This window comes from Pleurodeles waltl, chromosome 5 (assembly GCF_031143425.1).
Source record: "Pleurodeles waltl isolate 20211129_DDA chromosome 5, aPleWal1.hap1.20221129, whole genome shotgun sequence".
In the NCBI taxonomy this organism is placed as follows: Eukaryota; Metazoa; Chordata; class Amphibia; order Caudata; family Salamandridae; genus Pleurodeles; species Pleurodeles waltl.
The window spans coordinates 1,849,996,370-1,850,020,985 of record NC_090444.1 but is presented as its reverse complement, the minus strand read 5'-3'; the positions used below and the strand labels follow the sequence as shown (position 1 = coordinate 1,850,020,985).

Sequence of the window (24,616 nt, the reverse complement as noted above, 5' to 3'; positions counted from 1 at the left end):
TTGTGTGAATTGCGACGCAGCATTAGTTGAAAAATCTGACCAAGAGTTTCAATTCAAACTTTTCTGGCGCGCGCAAACCTCCCTTACCAAATATAGTGCACAGCTCCTACACACAAAGTGCAATCTCTCTTGGCGCTACGGGTGCCTTGATCGGCCAGGAGAGCAGTAGAAACTTCAGCAGGTGGTAAAGAGGCAACACTTAGGTCCCTGGCACACATCTACTGCGCCCATCACAGCCACATCCATAACGTTTAGGCCGAATGGTGACGTCACTCACATCTTGATGATATTTCTGACGTTGAAGTTCTCCAGCGGCGCCACGTCTGGGTCCTCCCCTCGCTCATCCTGAAGGACGATCTGCTGGAGTATCCGGTCGAAGAGCTGCCATTGCTGGAAGTTACCCCCGTTCCGCTTGTCTGCAAGAGATTTTAGAAGAAGCCGCAGAATTAAGGGGGTTCAAAGGTGCATGCTGCAAATGTTACATGCCTGCGCACCCCACACTGGAAATACCACATGCACCTTGGTGGTTAAATGATGACATCACACCGTGGCCAGCTTCCAACACAACCGAATGCAATCCAGTCTTCGATTGCAGTTCCATTCATTATGATAATTAAATCTCATGGTCAGTTTCACCTCCCCAATATCATGTCAGGTTCATTTTACAAGCAGATGTTGCGGTGGTCACAGTCATACTGAGCCCTGGCGCTCACTCACACCCCAGCCAGGGGTTTCGGGTCAGAAGCGCCCATTTTCATGACTCTAGTTCCCAGGGGGCCTGATTTAGAGTTGGACATCAATGACAAATCACAGATTTCTGGAGGAATGCTAATCTACAGGCTGATTTTCTTGCACTATCCCGCCCCTTAGATGGAGGAAAGTCAGCTGGTGGATTCTCCCCGGCTTTGCATTGTCCCTTGTATACAATAAATCAGGCCCTTTTGTTAAGCCATGGGTTATCAGCTAAAGTTACGTGACACATTCGATGTAAGGCATTGACAAGTCTCATTCACTAGTACATACAGTGCAACATATAATGCATCTCTAGAGGAGCTTGGCTCCTAGGTCATCATTTTCCTCTATTCCAATATTTAGAATTCTTGCATTAGAAGAGTCTAATAAAATCCATGCTTCAGAGTCACGTGGCCTGGGTGAGAGGAAGGTTTGAGCATAAATTAGAAATCAACGCCAGACTGCATGATGCACCCACCCTCTAGACGCGATCTCTTGGGACCAGTGTCTCTATGTGTTGGGCATGCCATGAGGACGAAGACTCATTCCTGATCCAGTGGGAGCCACGTTTGTATCTGACACCACTAAAGTTCACTGCAGGGGCTCATCTTTCCCTCTCTCTTCTGCTAAAGACTGACCTTGTCAGTGGTGGGAAGAGATCTCCCGTTGACCCCTGAAGACAGGCTGACTGGTCACCTGAACACCAAGGGTGACTGGAGGCTGGCAGCGAGTGGACGCCAGGCACAAAGATTCAAAATAACTAGATGTGGGGTTTCGGGGATGCTTGAGAGGCATATGAACTGGATTCACCCACCACGCCGTGCCCACAAGGATCTCTCCACGAAAGGGTTTCCTGGCCATCAAGAGATAACATGAAAGGGATGACTTTGTTCCTTCAGTCTGAGAGTTGCTTGCATTTGAAGAGGGCAGGCATGTTTGAGTTAACCTTGATAAGACACAAAGGAAACCACTGTCTACAACTGAGGAGAGACAAAGACCATGAGGCAATGATCCTGAAGGAAAGACCCAGAACATCTGAACTGTGTGGATACCTCTTCGTTGGATGTCTGCAGGAAGGAGGCCTCTGGCCGCGAGAACTGAGTACAATGTGTGGCACTCAGGTCTCTAAGATTACAATGTTTTATCTTATTTCAATGTGAGTTTCTGGCTGCTTGTAAGCAATTCTCATGCGTGCTCCACACGGCAGAGGCGGTGCTGGGACAGAGTAGAAGGAGAATTGTGAGTCACAGATGTGGAGGGATATTGGACTCTTGCACCTGGGAGAACTTTTGGGACACATTTACTCTTTACACAGTAGCAGGCAGGTTGTTTTCACTGGTGGATCAGAGATATCTTTCTCCAAAGCCCATAAAGGTGGCACAGACTTGAGGTCTATCTGGAATCACCACTGGATGCACTGGACTCTGCAGAACCGACTGATCGTAAAGGGGACTCAAGTACTCAGGGCTGGTTTGAAGGAGTTGGAGCACGTAGGACTGAAGAACAGGTGAGCAGCAGGCTTATGGGTTCACTCTCGTATTTGATCGTCCTGGATCAGAGACTAAAGTACGTACCACAGACGTTGCTAAGACAAGACTTTACAACAGCATCAAGCAATGCGGTCTGTGAGACAGAAAGGGCGCTGTGTGTGAATGAATAAACTATTTACAAAGTTGATCCATTGATGACCAAAAGGGAGGTCATACTCCAACATGACCTCCAGGTTTCATCCCTCCCAAGAAGGCAGGTAGGAGGGAAGAGGAATACGGATGTTCTGAAGGTGAGCAGTGTTGAGTAAACTTGCCCAAGTAACACAACATCCATCTTAACAAGCAGCATAACACTCCTAAGCCAGTTCTAGAGGCCTCTTCATTGATTAGTTACCTTCTGGTGTTCAGTAGACAACAAACATGAAGTTATTTAGAACCTGTTTTCACATGGGACCTTCAGTCAGAACATCTTGATGATCCTTAACTTGTGTCCCGTCTACCTCCAGTCGTGAACATTTAAAAACCAACCACGTACAAGAGGAACATCTGGATGGTGGTTACCGCTTGAGGTGAAACGAGGTAAAATCACATCCTCTGTGGATCTGGAGTCCAGCAGCTTTCCCAAGAGAGAGGAGCCCAGGTCACTGACCTGCATAGTTTACGGACACTGAAGTCCGTGGAATGCCGCCGACGTGGTCTTACCTTCCAATGAGTAAGTCATAATGTCTTCCGTCAGCGGCTCTCCATGTTTTATCAGCTATGATTAATGCATTAAATTATCCAGAGCTCGTGATAACGTATGTGGCTGGATTAGAACCAAGTTCGAGTAGTGGTGCATTCCTTGTCCTGTTAACATCAGGATAATGGAAGCTGATTCCAGCTGAGCCTCTCTGCTCGCTTGGAAAGAGAAGAGGAAGCAATGTGTCTTGAATCATGCAACTGTCAGCACAATCTTTGAAGCTTCCCAATGGAAAACCACACAAGGCCAAGAAGCAGAGAACATGCGCAGAGATTCACCCTTGTGGTGGAGACAATAAGACAATCAACACGAGGGGCAGAACTAAAGGTGCGGGCATCCCAGCCGTAAGGTCACAGGCAGAAAGGAAGCTTGACAAAAGACACCACACAGATTTGGGGTTCCTCTGAGAAGAAAGGCCACTCACCGGAGAACACAAAAGAAGCAGGCCATGGAACAAGTGCCTGAGCGTTCAAGAGTCCAAGTGACCAGACTGCAAGAGACTCGGGCCTGATTTAGATATTGGTGGACAGGTTACTGCGTCACAACTCAGACGGATATGCAGCAGTAGAGAAAACGCAGCCCTTCGGAGAGGGTTAAAGTTACTATTCGCATTTCACTCCGCACAACAGTAAGGAAAGCATTACACTTCGGAGGGCTTTACATTAACTATTTCTACTCCAGTCATTGGTAATGTAGGGAAAGTGTTGTACTTCGGAGAGGTTCGATTTCTACTTCAGTCATTGCAACAGTAGGGACAGTCCTGGACTTTGGAGGGGTTAAATGTACTATTCCCACCCCAGTGTAAAAAACAGTAGAGAAAGCGTTAAACCTTGGAGGGCTTATATCTACTATTCCCACTCCAAAGAGTGCAATAGTAGGGAAAGTGTTGGACTTCAGAAGGGTAAGATTTACTATTCCCATTCCAGTCTGTGCAACAGTAGGGAAAGCGTTGGACTTCGGAGGGATTAAGTTTACTATTCCCACTCAAGTGTCAGCAATACTCGGGAAGGTACTTCACTTCAAAACATTACATATTTGAATAGCCCTATTAATTTAGAAAAGAATATTTAAATCTTAAGAGAAACATTATTAATTAATATCAAATATATATATATTTATTTTTAATTTGTTAAAAACAATGAAAACATTTACATAATTAATAATCAATGACACAACTATCAATAAGAATTGTAATTTATTGCTTAATTAACTTCGCACACGATACCCCTACAAACCTAGCAGCCCAAACTTAAAATAAACAAAAATAAAAAAGTATACCACAATTTACAACATTGTTAATAAATTACATAATTAACAATTAATAATTAATTGTTAATTATTACTCAACTTCCCACCTTATACTCCCTACAAACCCAGTGACCTGCACCAACAATATAACTAAAATATATAAATAGTAGACAATTTACATAAATAATAATCAATAAAATATTTAATTAATCATTGATTACTAATTAATTATTACTTAACTCCCGCCCTATATTCCTACAAATCTAAGAACCTGCACCTAATTTATAACTAAAATATATACGTAGTTCACAATTTCCTTAATGATACTCAATTAAATAACAAATTCTAAATTAATAATTAACATTTAATTATTACTTAATTAACTCCCCACCCTATACAGCTACAAATCTAGTAACCAACACCTACAATATAACTAAAATACATTAGTATTAAATGGTTTACATGATTAATATCACATAATAAATTACAAATTATTAATTGAATAATAATTATCCCTTAATTAACTTCTCACCCTATCCTCCTACAAACCAAACAACCTGCTATGACACTATAAATTACTATTAAATAATTCTGATTAACTTACAATTTACAAACTATATTTAATAAATAACAATAGTAATACAAAATTATTATATGAACTAAAATAGATTAAAATAATTGAAAAACTATATTTTTACAACTATTTTACTGAAAACGATAATAAAAACAATATTTTTTAAACTATATTACCTAAAAAAAAAAATGTTGACAGTGACATCCTTGTATCAGGATATTTTTGTATCACAATATTTTATTTCCAATATCTCCTGCTATTTGCAATTTGATAATTTGTCCAACCACCCTGTATTCTCAGGAGACATTTGAGTTTGAGTTCAAAACTCAGCAAAGTGACCAGATTGAAAAGAGGCTTGCAAATGGTGATGACAAACTGTTCCTTATATCCAGACAGTCTGTCCTCTTCACCAGTGCCTTAAATGGCACTTCGCAGGGGCAAACAGATGCTCTTAATAGTGAGTACCTGCACTTCTAGATTTTAAAGCACTGCTCTTCACCAGAACATTAAAGTTCAAATTGTTGAATATCCACCCACAGTTTAAATGTAAACCCCAGGAAGAGAAAAAGCGTACTATTTAATCCTTAGTTTTAATTTCAGCCTACGATTACTTGTCGTATCCTCCCTGGATTTGACTCCACGATAATTGGAAAATATGAGAAGATTATCCACGACATTGTCGTGGAGCAGAAACCCACTGCGTGGTCGTACTCACAAGGAATCTGCAAACAGTGCTGCAACACCGACAATAAATAGGGGTAGGCATCTGTGTGCTTCAGCTTCCGCTTTATAATGTCAAACATCTGTGTGGCACTCTTGGTGTCAATATGAACCTGAAGAAGACAAGAGCAGAACCCACAGGTCAACTTTCCGAAACATGTAGGACAGCCTGTTGTTCACTCATGGGCACGTACCGGCACAAGGCCTCCTTTTAAACATACTCACTCTTGACAATCATCAAATATCCTGAAAATACACATGCGCACTTTTTAATTAGTGTCAAATTACATATATAGCTTTGATTGTTATTGTACACACATAGCTGTTTCAAAACTGACAACTCTGAATAAATTACTGACTTCAAGCAATGGAAATCTCTTAAACTGAGTTTCAGTCTCTGGTTTGCTTCTCACTGAATTTCTTAATTTCTTCTTGTGGTTTGATAATCCCTATTCAATCAGATTAAGCTAGGTTTATTGTTAATTCCACTGGGTATTATCTCAGCATTTTGTGCCCTCAGCAGTTCACGCCACTCATTGACTAACGAATGGTACAATTTATTATATGGATTCTTTTTACACGAGGCCAACACATAGTACACCATGGTATTCAATTTACTGCTGATAAAACTAATTTTCTATAGGAAGAAATTTGTATAATATAAAAAGCAGAACAAAAGTGGTATATAATGTCATTTCTGGGTTGTAGTAATATTTACAAAGGCTCTGACCATTCGGTCTCATGGTATTGCATGATGCCAGCACCCTTCATAGCATCAAAGGACACACATGTTCATATATTTTACTTACCCTCTACGTATTGCACTCTGCTGCTTTGACAACAAAGTGATGTAAATATAAAAACTCCCCCTCTCGTGGTTCCTAGAACCCATCATATATCTAACACTTGAACGCAGAGTGTATTGCACGGACTGCTCTACATCCTGCGGGTAAGTGACCCAGTCCCAATGCGTTAGTTAGACATTTAAACTCAGCCGAGAGGGAAACACATGGCATTCACCACTTGTTGACTTGTGGGGTCAGTTCAGTCCAAACATCACATGACTTGAATCAGCAGCTGGTCCATCTGCAGACAAGATGGCGGCATGATGAGCCAGAAGGAAGACTTGGACTTCCTGTTCATGGCTCATGCGTACCACTACCTTCCAGCTGCCCCCATCTCCCGTCAACGCGGGCGCCGGGGCTGCTCGATGTGTGCCTTCCCATTGCGTGTGTTTAGGATTACATTGTGTATCTGGGATGTTGGATAATCAGAATCCAGTAAGTTCCTCACCAACTCAGTTGGCTTGGAGTCCCTGGCTCCGTGCTCTGAAGGTGCATTTCCACTTCCTGGAGTAGCCACCGTTCAATGAAACAGACCAAGGGAAGGGAGATTGGTGCCAACACGTGCACCGCTCTCAGGACGAGATGCTGACGTTCAGCCATGTTTCTGATGAAGCACTGGAACAACAACCGGAGGAAGGCGTTTGGCAGGAGCCAGTAGAAAGATGTAATGCTTCCTCATTAGCACATAAGGCTCCCAGCTGCTTGAACGAAACCAGACAGAGCAGCTAGGAATGGCGCCCTTTCCGAAAGCTATTTGGTGGTGGGAGAGAACTTGCAGGAAAAAGGAAAATCATGGATGCAGATGGTGATAGAGTGATTTCATACCACAACTCTGTCCCCCAAACACAGCACAGGGTTGAAGCCCATCTGTAGCGCACATTGCAAATTCAATGATTCCTCTAAGTGGTAATTCCGATTATGAGCTTAAACGTTATTGGATGAGGTGGTCACACCACGTAATGTGGATGCTTCATCATTGGCCCCCTCACCGCACCCTGGTAAGATAGCACTACCCAGGCTTACTGGACCAATAAGCCTTTTTCTTCCCTTGTGATTACCAGGTGAATGCTCTGCACTGGAGAAGTGTCGGTAATGACCCGGAGCGATGTAGTCACTCTAATCCCGCCTCTTACTTACAAGCCTATGACCATCACAAGCCGCTCTACTTTTCCCTTCCCCGCTGCCTTAGAGTCACCATGACATGCCCTTGACATCTGTGTCCGGCGTGGTCCTTACTGGCTCTACTGTATTCAAGCTACACCCCTCTCCTGACAACCACTTTCCCCTGGTGCCCTTCACCCAGCTCCTGATATTTTACATGAAACTGTGAAGATTAGTACGAGACCCGGTGATGGGCCTGCAGAGGACCAGGAATGACTGAAGTCAGCTAGAGTAGGAGAGTCAACTATTTTTCAAATAATTTGATTTGAGCCAGTTTTGATTCATTCACAGAGGACATGTCGAAGGCCGGTCTGGAAGTGTTGTGCTAAACGGCCCTGATACAATCCTCTCCAGTCACAGGCGAATCAGAGTGTCACCAATGAGTACATAAAAAAAGGAAAGCTGATGCGATCAGACGTACCAACTCATCATTCACCGTAGTAATGGAAAACCTGGACTACAACATCATCATTTAAAGCAGGGTCTGAAGAAGGCAATCTTCAGATTCTAAAAGCCAGAAAACCAGATGGTCAAAATATGCTTGAACAAATGAGCACGTTGACATATAAAGCTGGCCCTGAAGCATGTCATGGGCTTCCGGCAGACACAAGGATTGAATGCAACGTTCTTTGTAAGATGCATAAAAAGATGCAGGCGGTGGTGCCACACTATGTGCCATCCAGGAACCAGCACATCTGGTCAAGAAAAAGGAGACACCGAGGGGGTCAATATGAGTTTGGCAGACCGGAAAGCCTGTGCCCCAAGCTCCCGACAGGGTGGCCGCCGCCGCCTATGCAGCGACCTCCCGTCGGAGGTATTATGAGTTTCCTGCTAGGTCGGCAGGTGGAAACCTAAGTTTCTGCCCTCTGGCTTAGCGCGAAACAGGCTACAGCATTGTCTCCGGCTCATAATTGAGCCGGTGGCAATGCAGTGGCCAGCAGCACTCCCTCACAATGTTCACAGTCTGCAAAGCAGAGAGTAAAAACTGCGATGGTGCTGGGTGGGGGGCCCCTGCATGGGCTGTGCAGGGGCTCCCCTGCGGCCCCTTGCATCTGTTGTCCGCCAGCCTTTTCATGGCATTGTCACCGTCATGTAAAGGCTGGCAGAGAGCAAGGTCATAATGCGTGGGGCAGCGCTGCCCTGGCGGATTACGATCTCCGCCACCCCCAGACCACCAAGATCCATGATCCTGGCGGAGCTGGTGGAAGGACCGCCAGGGCTGTAATGTGGTGGTCGGACTGCTGCATCTCCGGTGGTCCTGACTGCCACCGTGAGTGTGGCGGTCATAAGACTGCCACACTCGTAACGCCCCGAGTAGCTTAGAGACTGAGAGAGTTTGCTTGGAGATCTAGGCCCATACTAGGGAGTCCTCCAGCCACTACCATAGATCATAGCCTCTAATTAACTTCCCAGAGCTCATATTCTACCTTCCATCAGACATGTCCCTGTAAACTTTGAGTGTTAGCACTTGCCCCGCAACCACAGGATTCACTCCGCCTCACCTTCCGACAAGACTCAATAAAAATCCCAGTTGTCAGCTGATTAGCCTGCTGCCATTTTGAGGAGGCTCTTGAGTTTTCCACCCATACGTTCTTTTTTCTGACCAGTCCCACCTTCTACAATGCAGAAGTATTCAGTCTAGTCCAGGGTGTACTATAGGGCGCTCTACGAATTCCTCATTTTATTATTGACATTTACCCACACCCTCGCACATCCATCACAAAAACTATACATAACTGCTCTGAAAACAAACCCCACAGTACAATCCAATCCAAGAGTTGTGTGCAACTCAGCTCTTTTTTCCTCTGGACGCCCCGACTCTGGAAGGTGTTATTCTAAGCCTGAGATACAGCATATTAAACATTTCCCTCAAAAACACTGCTGCTCGGCACAGAAGGGTGAGCAAAGTTTTTCATTCTGTCAGGAAAGTTGTGAGACATATTCAACATTTCCACTTTGCAAAGCTGCAAAGTTTATGAACTTCACAGAAGAATTCTAGCACCAACATTTTTTGTTTCAAAATGTTCAAAAACCTATGTTACAAGGGGATTATCCCACTAAAACCTTTTGCAGGAGAATTCTCAGTTTTGGTGGGGATTTCCACCTATATTTTAAAACTTTGCAAACTCTATGCTAATTTTAACTCATTTTTATAAACATAGAAAACTTGAAAACATTTTTTTTAAAATGTACAAAGTAATAGTAGCTAAAATTTGATATATTCAGCCACTCCTTCTGAAAGGCCCTGAACCTCAGTTTTTCCTGCCCCATTGAATCTGCTGAGAATTTCACGCTCATTCCCTGGGTGACTCTGTAACTGATGTAGTGTTTTTAACTTTCCATCTTCCTTCAGACAGCCTGGCTTCTTTCAACCAATAAATGCAAAACACAACTGCACTATTTGATTCAGCCTCTGTCCACAGTTCCAATCTGAGAGGCCAGGTTAAGTAAATCATTGCACATACTTTCAAAGCAAGAGAAATCATTTATATACATATTATTTACATTAACTGATATTGATAAATGCCCACTTACCATATCAAACCGCTTAGCAAGTTCCAAGTCATCTTCATTCCTCACCATCTCAAAAAAATCTAAGTGCCTGGAAGGAAAAGATGCGTGTCATTCACAGCTCAGAAAGGAAAAGATGCATGCCATTCACATCTCAGAAAGTAAAAGATGCGTGTCATTCCTAATTCAGAAGCTGAAAGATGCGTGCCATTCGCAGCTCAGAAAGGAAAAGATGCGTACCATTCACAGCTCAGAAAGGAAAAGATGCATGTAAACTCAAAGCTCAGAAAGAAAAAGATGCAGGCCATTCACAGCTCAGAAAGGAAAAGATGCGTGTCTACTCACAGCTCAGAAAGAAAAAGATGCGTACCATTCACAGCTCAGAAAGGAAAAGATGCATGTCATTCCTAATTCAGAAGGGAAAAGATGAGTGCCATTCGCAGCTCAGAAAGGAAAGATAAGTGTCTAAACACAGCTCAGAAAGGAAAAGATGTGTGTCTAATCACAGCTCAGAAAGGAAAAAATACTTGTCTACTCCCAGCTCAGAAAGAAAAAATATGTGTGTCATTCACAGCTCAGAAAGGAAAGATGCAAGTCTACTAGAAGCTCAGAAAGGAAAGGTGCATGTCTATTCACAGCTCCGAAAGGAAGGTACTGTGTCTATTCACATCTCAGAAAGCAAAAGAAGCATGTAAACTCAAAGCTCAGAAGGAAAAAGATGTGTGCCATCACAGCTCAGAAAGGAAAAGATGCATGTAAACTCAAAGCTCAGAAAGGAAAAGATGAGTCTCTACTCGCAGCTCAGAAAGGAAAAAATATCTGTCTGTTTACAGCTCAGAAAGGAAAAGATGCGTGACTATTCAGAGCTCAGAAAGGAAAGATGCACGTCATTCAATGCTCAGAAAGGTAAAGATGCGTGTCTATTCACAGCTCAGAAAGGATAAGATGCGTGTCTATTCAGAGCTCAGAAAGGTAAAGATGCGTGTCTATTCAGAGCTCAGAAAGGATAAGATGCTTATCTATTCAGAGCTCAGAAAGGATAAGATGCGTGTCTATTCAGAGCTCAGAAAGGATAAGATGCGTGTCTATTCAGAGCTCAGAAAGGATAAGATGCGTGTCTATTCACAGCTCAGAAAGGATAAGATGCGTGTCTATTCACAGCTCAGAAAGGAAAGATGCGTGTCTATTCACAGCTCAGAAAGGATAAGATGCGTGTCCATTCACAGCTCAGAAAGGATAAGATGCGTGTCTTTTTCGCAGCTATGAATGTTTAGTATTTAGAGAGAAAGTCATTCAAAGTTTGTAGGTGCCAGAAACTGTTGTAACTGATACAATTGCAATACCTTTATCTATTAACATCTATGAAGCTAAAAGGTTGTGGATATTAACACTGAAAGGTGCTGTACAGAGCCACCACTCGATGTTTGAAAATTAAAAATAAACTGTAAGATAGTTCACATAGCCAATAGTCTGATGTTTTAAAATGAAAAAGTGAAACATTTAAAAAACACATCAAAAGCTGGTTTATCTGGTCAAGATGTTGATGCTTTCACATGAAAAAATGTACAAACTAAACAGAAAACATTGACACAGGAGGTATATGTTGCCAACATTTGATGATATAAAATAAAATATGTAAACAGTGAAACAAAACTGACATGTGGTTTCAAGTGTTGTGGTGCAAAATATAACGTCTGAAGTGCAGATGGTAAACACTGAAACTTTGTCACTTGGATTTTTTTCTTTGAAGTATAAATATAAAATATCACTCCAAGGGGAGAACATAAATAATCATGCAGATGAAAGAAAGGCATTTACATATCTGAAAGGAGACATTACTGGTATGAATTTGAAAAGAGCCAAAATCTTGTTTAATGTTGGTGCACACACCTAACATCTGTGGTAAATTCCTGCTGGGACCTGATCTGTCAAGGAAAGCCACCTTTGACACAGTGGGGGTGATTATGACTTTGGCGGACGGAAAGCCACCTCCGACACAGTGTCTCTGCATGACACTTCTTGGCGCTAACTCTACACCGGTGGATTCAGTATATGAAGGCGTATGCTTCGCTTACTCTGATAAATCGCTGTTCTTCTTTTTTTGTTCATGTGCAAAATCATTTTCCATTCACAAATTTTGTTTCCCCTGCACCTCCATGCACGAATGGGGCTGTTGCATGCATGTACTCATTCCTAATGCATGACTATTGCATACATGTATTCATAATGCACCCCTGTTGCATGCATGTACTCATGCCTAGTGCTTCACTGTTGCATACCTGTACTCATATGTCATCCACCACTGTTACACCCCTGTACTCTCTAAATGCACTGTGGTTGCACTCACTAATGCATACTTAATACACCACTGTTACACACCCATACTTTTTAATGCACTGTGGTTGCACGCATGTATCCATACCAAATGCACCACTGTTGCATGCCTGTAGTCATTCTTAATGCACAGCTATTGCATGCATGTAATTATACCTAATGCATCACTGTTGCATGCGTGTACTCATACGCCATACACCACTGTTACACACCTGTAGCTTCTTAATGCACCATGGTTGCAAGCATCTACTTATACTTATACACCACTATTACACGCCCATCCTTTTTTAATGAAGCACATTGCATGCACGGACTCATACCTAATGCACCACTCTTGCATGCCTGTATTCAGTCTTAATGCACCGCTATTGCATGCATGTATTCATACCTAATGTATCAATGTTGCATGCATGTATTCATACATCATACACCACTGTTACACGCCTGTACTTTCTTAATGTACTATGGTTGCAAGCATCTACTTATACTTATACATCACTGTTACACACCCATACGTTTTTAATGCAGCACATTGCATGCATTGACGCGTACCTAATGCACCACTCTTGCATCACTGTACTCACTTTTTATGCACATTTAATGCACCGCTGTTGCATGCATGTATTCATATCTAATGCATCAATGTTGCATGCATTTAATCATACGTCATACACCACTGTTACACGCCTGTACTTTCTTAATGTACTATGGTTGCAAGCATTTACTCATACCTAATACACCACTGTTACACGCCCATATACTGTGGTTGCATGCATTAACTCATACCTAATGCACCACTCTTGCATGCCTGCACTCATTTTTAATGCAGCACATTGCATGCATGTACTCATACCTAATGCACCACTGTTGCATGCCTGCACTCATTCTTAATGCACCACATTGCATGCACGTACTCATACCTAATGCACCACTGTTACATGCCTGTACTCATTCTTATTTCACTACAGTTGCAGGCATGTACTCAAACCTAATGCACCACTGTTGCAAGGCTGTGCTCATTCTTAATGCACTGCACAGCTAAGCATCCAAGTACTCATGCCTAATGCACCCCTGCTGCATGCCTGTGCTCATACTTAATGCGCAGCTAAGCATTAGAGTACTCGTGCCTAATGCAACACTGCTGCATGCATGTAACTGCTGCATGCATGTACTCATTCTTAATGCACAGCTAAGCATGCAAGTACTCGTGCCTAATGCACCTCTGCTGCATGCCTGTACTCATTTTTAATGCACAGCTAAGCATGAGAGTACTTGTGCCTAATGCACCCCTGCTGCATGTCTGTACTTATTCTTAATGCATGGCTAAGTATGCATGTACTCATACCTAATGCACCACTGTTGCATGCTAGTGCTCATTCTTAATGCAAGACTAAGCATGCAAGTATTTATACTTAAAGCACCACTGCTGCATGCCTGTACTCATTCTTAATCCATGGCTAAGCATGCATGTACTCATACCTAATGCACCACTGTTGCATGCCAGTGCTCATTCTTAATCATGACTAAGCATGCAAGTATTTATACTTAAAGCACCACTGCTGCATGCCTGTACTCATTCTTAATGCATGGCTAAGCATGCATGTACTCTTACTTAATGCACCGCATTGCATGTATGTACTCATACTTAAAGCAACACTTATTCTCTGCCCGTAAGTGGTAAGTTTAGAAGTGCTAAGCGTGGCGGAAACCACATTGCAATTTATTGTCAATACCCACATTAGCGTTCGTGCTATTTGCGCTGTCGACTCCAACTCCTATATTCACACTCCGAGGTGTCGCGACCACAGAGAAACTGTGCAGCTGGCACACATTCGGGAGTCAAAAGTGACATTTTTGCATGTACAATTCTGCAACTCCTCACTGTTTGACTCAGTTACATACAGAGACTTACAAGTTACACTTACACAATGAAGGCATTCTACTACTCGCGCCCTCACACATGGACCGATTGAGAATCACCATAAGATAGTACGTAAAGAAACGTAGTGCCGTGTAGATGGAGGTAGCATAAAGTGTGCGGTATAATGCTTATAGTAATATGTTACGACCAGAAGGGCTAGCTGGTACAACTGGCCGTACTTGTACACACATACTCTATGCTTTACATAAATAAGATTTGGATCTCTTGATGTATTTCCACTGAAAAGTCTCGCTATGATGAAAATGAGGACTTCACTGATTTGAGCACCTCACCTTTGTAGACCCTGCTGCAGCAAAGCCCTTCTGTACAGAAGGATGACGTCACCAACAGTACTACTCACCATGAACAAAACCAACAGGGTCCTCTCGCTCGCCTCACCTGTCTAGTATCGCGTTTTCATGACTTCGCAGCTTGTCAATCACCGGCTGGATTCCCAACATCAGAAATTCATACCGGAGGTGCAATCGGAATTCAAGATTATCCTTCAAAGACAGAAAAGCAACAGCATCAAAGGGTCGGTGGCGCTAAAGGACCTTCGGTCAATGTGTCCCTCAAACCAGCATGGGTTCGCCAATCTTGTCTCGGCTACAGGTAGTCATAGTTTACCGTCTTTCAATACCCACAATGTACCTGCGCTCATCAAGCCGCCAAGGGATAAGGCGCTTACTGCTGCCATGACTCCCAGTTTTACAATTTATTTAATTGCATCTCATCTAATCCAGCTTTCTCTGGATCTCCATTCCAAGAGGAGCTCTCTTTTACACTGCTTTGGCCATTGTGAAAAAACCTATGATTTGAGGCGCTATAAACTTGAGTTGCACTTTGCATTTTACCAGCTTTCTTCTGACTTGTCTACTTGGGATAAGGGATCAGTGGGCATGGCGGGCGTCAGAGGATTGGAAGGTCACAGGCTTCACTTTCCACCCAAAGTGCTCCACATGCAGCCTTCCTTTCCCTTCAGGGCGCCTCGCGCCACGAAGCAGCCCATGAGATGAAAATGGCATATCCTGACCTTGGTGGCCTCCTGTCACCGCCTATCTTCTCAGGATCCAGAGGTTCTTCTGAAGGAGGGGACAAGTTAGATTTAAGATTCCATTGCAAACTGGATTGTTTGAATATTGTGGACCCTTAACTAAAACTGGTGACACTTCCATCTTTCTGATTGTGCTCAATTTTAAAAATAGTTCCAACACACCCAGCAAAAGGGGAAGGGAGATCTAATCAAAATCTATTACTGTTTTCAGAGTGTTTGTATAGTGATAGCTGATAAAACCACTAGTGATCTATTTTCTTGCAACACGTGGTTCTTACACTTCATAGTTATCAAGACACCTAACCCATCCGATTGACGTATTGAGATAATTTGCATCTAAAACGTGCCATTGTATGGTGCAGGGCTCCGCAGCCCTGCCGAGGAAGCCCCATTAGTAAGGACAATAACATACTAAAAGTGTTCTTCATGGAATAATCGCTAAGGCACACATGATAAAGGTCAGCCCTGACCAATCCAACCATATGAATCTCAGAAACGACTACAGACAGAACTGTTCGAGCTCGATATCAACTGCCATTGACTGCAAATAAGGGTCGCGATGAAGAACATGGGACTCGCTGCAACCCCCCACATGATTGGATGCTGTCTTCCACTTCCACCAATCACGCCATACTTCCTACGTGACATCACCCTGAGCTTAATACACAGCAAGTGACAGCAAGCGAAAGAAAACGCATCCATAAATACACATGTGACATTGGTTCTTGTGGCTGGCTGTTTCCGGCAGGAACACGGAATCTTCATCTTGAAGTGCTAAGGCGTGATATGCATCGAACATGTACATTCTCCAACTGGGAAGAGCCCAGTAGAGGTGGACAGACCTGATTCACAGAAGGGACTGAGACCGTGTTCCTCCACATTATCTTGTTTTTTTGGGTCTCGCCTGATTGAGAGAATGACGCTCAGGTATGTCAAATGATAGACCCACAAGAAAGTGTTCAAGGGAAGAAGCCAGGATTAGAAGTGAGGAGATGTGGTTACAGAGGGAACAGAATAGCCAATGAATAACATCTCCTTCCAGAGAACCAAGCCGCACCCAAAGGGGAGAGATCTTAGGTGCTAGTCTCAAAGCCAACACTTGAAGCATCAGCCACCATCTTTTTTTTATTCTAAAAAACCTAGTCCCACTCAACCACTGCGCACCACTTTGAGACGAATGCACAGTACATCAATACACGCGATCCAGGTAAGAGACACGGACAGAGGTGGTTGCTGCAGCATGATCGCTCTGAGGTTAGGTTCCGAGGTCCGAGGTCTTGCAAAGTTGTTTACGGACAGCATTGTTTATTACTACCGGACACACTCAACGGCTAAGGCTTGCCATTTGAGGATAACTTTCAGGCGGTCCCTCAATAGCATTGCATTGGTATGTACTCTTGGGAAGGAGTCTAGGCCATTCTAGAGTATCATGAACCGTCCGCATGACCTTGGAACTGCTTGAAGGAATCTGGAGAAATACAACCCCTCAAGTGAAACAAATTACAAATGGCGGACCCACCAGTCCAGCACATGAGCAGGGCCACAAAGAAGAGGGCCAACCTGTACTTTTGGGGATATGTAATGTTAAATTCAGAGGACAATGAAAGATGCAGCTTTAAATAACCTGAAACTAGGGCCTGATTCAGATCTTGGCACAGGGGTCACTAACGTGACGAATATCCTGTCCGCCATATTATGATCTCCATAGGCTATAATGGAACTGTAACACAGCAGATGGGATATCCCTCATGTTTGTGACGGAGTAATCCCCTCCGCCAAGATCTGACTCAGGCCCTTAGTTTCCGGGAAGTGGTTCAAAGAGGAAACTAAACTCTTCCGATAAGCTTCCATCTACCACCATTCTATTTTATCATCATTGATAGGGTAAACCTTGGGGTAACGGAAGTCGGGTGTACGCACATATTAAACCCTTTTATTGCTGGTCGGCGTTCCTTGTTTCCAACTTATTTTGGCTATTTCATACTTTCTGTAGGTATGTTTTTGATGTTGATGACACTGTGTACCCAAGTATCTATGTAAAGTGCTCTGCTACCCCTTAGGGTTCTGGTAGGCGCTACAAAATAAATAAATATATATGCCTACTATATGTTTCTCATAAATGTCTGCAAGGCTTTCCGGCTGTTCATATCACCATCTCCGCAAAGACAGTGATGTTCATGTATGTTTATGCTGTGATCTCAAGACCTGTTTGGCTGATGTCTCGAGGGACCATGATCACTAAAGAGGCTCTAAGGTGAAAAAGAACAAAAGGCGCTATAAAGCTTGCGGGGCTCTCAAGCTGCATTGTGCTTACTAAATGCATTTTTAGAGTTTTACAATGTTCCTTTTATGTTCTTGCTTCTTTTACTCCACGTCTTCTTGTAAACTCTAGTCGCCAAGCAAGAAGTGCTATTTCAGTATCCAAACTGGAGGCCAAGTGCGCTGTCGCACACCCACAAGCTGGTATTTTCCACTAAAAGCCCTTAAAGAAAGCGATGTGAGGGTCCCGCCTCAATCTTTTAGCCAAGTTAGAGTTGCTGCTCCCAAGGGGGTGCCCTGTGACAGCAAACATTTGTCTAGCATAGCCTCTTTTCCATTTTTAGCATCTTCTGTCCATTCCAGTTAAGGTCGCATGTGTTATCTCTTTGTCAGAACACTGCGCATACGCCCTGTTCTTAGACCTGGAACGGGTCAAATCAGGCTGTCAAATGGCTGCCAAGAACCAGCAACTGAACAAAGTAACGCCCACAAGACCGCGGAAGCGCATGTGTTCTCTGTCCTGCAGCCCGCTGCCTAATCCTGAGTTCCCCGCCCGTAGCCACCCCGCTACACAGCTTGAGAACTGCAAGCCTGTCGGCACCCCCCCATCTCAAGCAACCGATGGGACAACTACGGGAGACATTTATGGCCAAGCCTATTGGCTGCTTCCTGACTCGAGTAATAAGTACAGATGAGGGGGGGAGCTAGTTGCGCCAACCCTCAGAGGTCAGTAACTCACCTCACCCGCACCGGCGTTAAGCACGGCGTTGATGAAAGACATGATGGCGGTCTTCAGATTCACCTCTTCGCGATATTTTCCCAAACTTCGGTCCAACTCGTTCAGCAGCGTCTGAAATGCAAGGAGTTATACCTGTTGAAAAGGTCAGCAAAGCAGCTCTTCCCCTGCAGACCCAACAGCCCATTCACAAAGCTTCTACAATGAATAGTTGGGCCTTGTCCTTCTTTCATGTGTGAATTATTACTGAATTTCCAGGCCTGATTCAAGAATATTTTATCTGTGAGTATTTTATGTCGTGCTCCAAGCTCAGATAGGTGCCATGCTCACTTATAAAAATCGTTTTGTGATTCACAAAACTGTTCTCCATGTGTAGAAAATGTTGTGAATTACTCTCCAGAAGTTAGACATGCCTACTCATGGATAAAAAGTTTTTTAGTTCACAAGGGCATTTCTTCCATTGGAAAAGCTTTGTGAATGAATTGTTAAGAGTCAGACATTCTTACTTAGGGAAAAATAGCGTCCTTCATGTGTAAGCATGTCTTACTCCTGAAACCATTTGAGTAAGTCTCTTCTTTTTAAATTTATATTACTTTTGGTTTACAAAACCATACAAAATATAGCAGTAACATAAAGAGTGGTAGAACTATGAGGCAAACAATAAAACCCATCTGCTTAAGAGTACAAATGCAAGAATGCTTTTTGTACACTGAGCTAATGACCCCAAAACCAAATCTTGCTCATAAAATATGAGTGGAAATTAAACATAAATTGCACAAAAATGCAAATCAGTTTTAAATACCAGGTATGCCTTGTTTCATTTACTTGTAGTTTTGAAAGTCTGCAACTCGCTGACCAACCTCCGCGCTCTCAGCACCCGCTGACGTCCCTTCAATCCTCCAACCATTGGTCAACTCCACCTACTCACGCCCCCTGGTGTACAGACTAAAGTACTTCATTAAAGTGATCGGAAAACAGTGAGTCTTGTTCCTACTCCGTCGTAATAAACACACTGAAATTACGTTTTCATATTAAATTTGAAAATTAAATTTATTACAGATCTTAGGGACTTGCAGCTCAAAAACAAAGGCACAGTGACATCATCACCACAAAAAGAAGATAATGGGGTCACGCAGGAGCTGGCCTGAGGCCCACCGCCCTTTCAGATCAAGCGGAGACTATGGCCTCCGCTCCCCGGTACAGGGGAACCGCCATACATCTCTAAGCTGTGGCGGCTTCACTGAAGGCGCTCATCCTCTGCTGAGCATCTGCAATGCTTGATGCGCCCACCCTGCAAAACTTTTTTGCCGTCTGAAAACAAAATACCAAAGTTGGAGTGTGTCCTCAAAAACAAAAGAAATGTTGATGCAGGGAGTGTTGTCTCCCTGCACTTGGGGGCCTTTGGCTGTTTCCCCTACTCAGGACCGCCATGTCTCGGATGGCGCATGCCTTCCAAGACGATCCTAAGAATGGAATATTAGTGATAATTGCCCGACATAGGGTGAGTGCCGCTATGACCTGGTGGGCGAGTGGCAGACTGGCACAGGGCCAGGGCTTTACGCAAGCTGAGCCAACTGAGGCTTTGCCGGTGTAAATCCAGGGATCCTGCCAAGGGATTGGGACTTTGGCAGGACAGGACCATGGAGGACCAATAGAAATGTATGGCTTCGCTCCCACTCCACCAAACTCTGAATGATCCCCTAGATCTGCAAAATGATTAATAGCATTAATATGCAGAGTCAATATTGTCTGCAATTAATCTGCGCATCCACTGATATTTTGCTTCGGTGTGCGCAGCATTTCTCAATAGTGCTGTCTGGACAGCAACAAGTCGGCTACAACATCAGGTGGGATCAGCCAATCCTAAGAGAACCAGGCACAGGTGGAGCTCCAGTTCATGTTAGTGAATGACTCAGCAACTCATCAAATCGAAGGGGTCAAGTTCAGGCCTAATGTATCCCACAAGGACTAATGGCTCCCAAACCAAATATTTTGTGTAGGAGCTCCTTAATAAAGATGAGAAAAAATTCAAAATAATTGCACACAAATAAAAAAGATGTTTATATATCAGGTAACACTTGCTCCATTTACTTATAGCCTGCACAACTGAATTTGAAAGTCTATAACCTGCTGACCAACCCCTGCGCGTTCGGCCCCCGCTGACGCCCCTTCATTCCGCTTGCCATTGGCCAGGTCTCCCTTCCGTCTGCTCCAGCCCCCTGTGTCACTCTCGCACCCTCATCCACTATCACACATCCTCACACTCTCACTTTTTCACTAATTTCTCACCCCACCATAGCTCTATTAGTAAAGTATCATAAAAAAAACAGCATTTTGTTTTACAAAGTAAACAAAAATATGACAATTTAAGAATCAAACACTGGTACCGATCCCTTCTTGTGGCAGTATACTGTAGTCTCCTGTTTATACTTTGTTTGGTTAGTTCAGTTTTATTGCATTTCTGTAGTGGTTGGTGCTCCCTGGCTGACTTCCTGAGAGCTCAATGGAAGGAATGCATTAGACCAGTGGTTCCCAACCTGTGGTCCGGGGATCCCTGGGGGTCCGCGAAGCCTCCTCAGGGGGTCCGCGACTGCTTAAAAAACTAAATAATATTAACAGATTAGGTCCCCAGCTTCCAGTAATGACTCAGTGGGCGGGTCCCCGGATTCCAATAAAAACTCAGTGTGGGTCCCCGGGCTCCAGTAATGATAAAGTGGGGGTCCACAGAAGTCAAAAGGTTGGGAACCACTGCATTAGACACTTAAACCTCTAAGTACTTTTGGAATGTAAACAGTACAAGACCAGACTCTCCCATGTGGAAATTACACACTTGTCTTTTGTGCAGAGGCGTCAACTATCCGTTCGGCTGGACCGTCCATTTCGGAGCTGGACCAAAACCGATCTGCATGGGTTGGTCACTGTCGGGAGTGGCACGGTGAGCAAAAAACAGGGGCAGCCTGGAATATGCCCCTGAGTTACTGCCCAGGAGAGGTGTTCTAGTATTCAGCCTGTTGCCGTCTGTCAGAAGGATGTCTCAGTTTGGTCTAGACGTCTAGAAGTGTTTGTGGTTGTCTGCCCTTCCAGGATCTCCTGCGACGCTCTGTTGACTGATAATTAATGTGTTCAAGTATCATCCTACTGACTGCAATGGCGGCTCAAGGCCTGAGGCTGCGGAAAGCCCCTAACCCCAATCTGGGATCTGAACCCAATTACAAGGGGTTCAGAAATGTCTGAAACCCCACTTATTTAGGCTTGGTGTTAGTTGAGTCCCGCTCAGGGCATGAGAAGCACATCGACAAGATTACTCACCACCTGGCCAGACTCAGACTTCCCCTTCCTTCCTTTCGCAATGTACTTCGTTGTCATCGTCTTCTGCGCTTGACAAGAAGCGCTCATACCCGTGCATGCTGTAGTAGAGCCGGCCTTGTGCATATCTCATGCTGGTAATGGACAGACTCCATTGCATGCTGCCCTTATGCACATTGTGCCCCAGAGTAACTGGGTTTGTGCTATTGGAGCAATCAGAGTCTACCTTTAATTATTTTCAATATATGGGTTACCAGCACAAAGTGTTCTGTTTTAGGTCTGGCTTGAGAGCTAGCTGCAAGACCCATTCTTACTCATTCTATTAAATATAGAGTGGACTTTGGCTCTTCCCAGAGCAGGACTTCTCTCTCACCTCATGCTACTGGCTGTTGAGTGTATCATTCCACCTCGTGTGAGTATTTGCATTGCAGTACATGGTGAACATATTTACAAAGGCACTCGCAATCTCACACGTTTCTTCTTTGTTTCATAAATGCTGTGCATTCAGAAAATTATTGTGTTTTCACTGTAGCAGGCTTTTACATGTTTTGATCAGGACTCAAAATGCAAGCCAGCCCTATTAGCTTTGCCAATGTTTGTTTAAAATATTTCTCTTTGTTTTCCACATGAACTAATACTGGTAACGATTTGCTACATCAGATGCAATATTCCCACTAAGATATATTTTTCCTGTCTTGATTTGAGATCAGTATAACTGTGTTATTATGTGTCTCTTGATTGTCATATAGAGAAACAGGGCCCCACACTACCTCATTCCGGGATCTGACTCAGCGGCCTTCCCGAGCTCTGAGTCCAGCGTGTTGCTTGTCGACCTATAAGAAGCAACGATGGAGTTCGAGTCAGAAGATCCGAGATTAATTTTTAAACTGTAAATACTTGCTGTTTGCCCTGCTCCAATGTTGAACACTAGAAACCGTTCTTGATCAGCACAGATTTTCTTCTGCAGTTTTTGTCCACAAATCATCCGCTCTTCTTTAATGCCATAAAAACCTACCTAAATCCTACTAGAGCATCATTTAGATACTGCCAATGACAAACCCTGCACTGAAAAACTTTAAGAAAAACAAGGGGACTTCGCAACCTAACGACTGAAGAAGATACACAGTCTGTGAATCTATAGCAGATACACAGTCTGTGAATCTATAGTTGATTCCCATTGCAAAAGATTGTGTTCTGATGAACCCCAGATACCTCCAGGGAATTTGGTGTTCAGAAATCAGTCAAGTATCTGTGGGTGGTGCTGGACACTACTGTAACAGGGTCATCTCAAAACCTAGAAACCTTACCATGCCCCAAACTCTGGAGAGGCGAAGCTCACCTGAAAGGCTGAGACTCTGAGGGCAGACAGGAGCGAGCAGGGGCTGCTAGAGGGGCTGTTGTTGTCATCTTTGAACCAATCGCCCCTTAAAGGACTAACACTGCTCCACGGGTCAAGCACACATCTCTCCTGGTTAAGTTTGTTTCTAGAAAACATTAATATATACAGGATCCAAAAAGCAAGGTAGCTCAGTCCTGCAATCTCTGACAGGAACATCTTATGGATTTGGGGGGCTCTGAGCCATGCATATTTTGGGGGCTCCTGTTCGGAATGGCTTTGAACTTATGATCTAATTTCATCTCTTTCATGCTTGGCCGGGTCACTGACAGTGCACAGGACACTGGTCCAAATTCTAAATGTGTTTACATGTAATACTCAGGGATAGTGACGTGTGTTTTCAATATTGTAACAATCTCTGTGATATCGTCCCATTTCTCACATGTGAGGTCCTGTTGTGATCTAAAACAACTTTTTTATGGCTGTTGCATGAAACAAATACATTTCTCTGCAAAATGTCTGTAAGGGACTCTCATACATCACCAACGCAAAAAAAAACCAAAAAAAACGTATTTAAAACAATTTGTTTGAGAATTATTGAAGGGCATAAGGGAAGAAAAGAGCTGGCTCTACCAGGGGCCCCCTGAAAGGTTGGGGTCCGGGGCCTGCGCCCACTTTGCCCATGACTTCAATCAAACCTCTCTGGTCTCTGGTGCTGAGCAGCGTGTTTGGGGGCAGACGAGGCGCAGAATCCACCCGTGCTGAGCGCACGAGCCCGGCCAAGGTCGGTTTAATGATTATTAAAAGTAATATCCCTCGGAGTGAGACTCTCCCCGGGCCCCGGGCCAGGAGGGGGCTCTGGGGTGTTTATACCGAGGGATGAAAGCGCCGGCTCGGATTCTGTTCACCTGCGCCTGGCCCGGGGCCCGGGCTCCGGTGCCAAGGACCACCTGGCCCGGCACCAAGCGCAATGTTTTCCCTTCTCCGGGGCAGTTGTGTGAAGTTTTCACCTGACACCGGCTGGGGCGGCTGACTCAGCACCCGTTGGGGGGGCGGTGGAGGGCCACGGCGGCGAGAACTGGGGGGCAAAACCTGCTCTGAGACATAAAACCAAACTCTTAATCCCTTCTGTGAGGAATGTTTCTGAAGCCTTTTCTGATCATGCACAGGTTCACATACATGCCAACAGATCCGATTCATGCGGGAGACTCCCGATTTTTTGAAGCCAAAAAAGGAGATTTTAGCTGTCTGCCGCCTGAAATAGCCTCTGCAACAATATAAGTCTGTGGGGAAAATACATTCTCTCGATTTTTATTTAAAAATCTCCCACTTGCTATGTAAAAAATGTTGGCCTGCATGGGTTCAGCCACTAGAGGGTACTAGGCTTGGCGAACATTACATTCCCAAAGCAGAAATTAGAAAATGATTGCAATTGTTTAATTCACTTGCAAGAGAACACCCCCCCACCCCAAACTTCCACCCGTATCCATAAAAGTGCACTCTTGTGAACACAGAGAACAATCCTAATTGGTTGTAGGGACTGTAAGACTGAATATTGTCTCCAACAATATTGTGGTACAAGATTATCGAGGACACAATATCGTGCGAAGAAATATCCCATGTGCACAACATGCCCCCTGCGTGGAGGGT

General features: G+C 44.0%; 1 protein-coding gene across 2 annotated transcripts in view; it reads right to left on the bottom strand.

Moving 5' to 3' along the window:
* DAAM2 (dishevelled associated activator of morphogenesis 2) overlaps window positions 1-24,616 on the bottom strand; it is a 517,936-nt gene that overhangs the window by 150,864 nt on the left and 342,456 nt on the right. For both annotated transcript variants that reach the window (XM_069236334.1, XM_069236335.1), the window contains exons 7-11: window positions 18,328-18,438; window positions 14,675-14,778; window positions 10,045-10,111; window positions 5,499-5,616; window positions 278-416 (exon numbers count right to left, since the gene is read on the bottom strand). In XM_069236334.1, coding sequence (XP_069092435.1) covers window positions 278-416; window positions 5,499-5,616; window positions 10,045-10,111; window positions 14,675-14,778; window positions 18,328-18,438 — 539 coding nt within the window. The remainder of the gene's footprint in view (window positions 1-277; window positions 417-5,498; window positions 5,617-10,044; window positions 10,112-14,674; window positions 14,779-18,327; window positions 18,439-24,616) is intronic.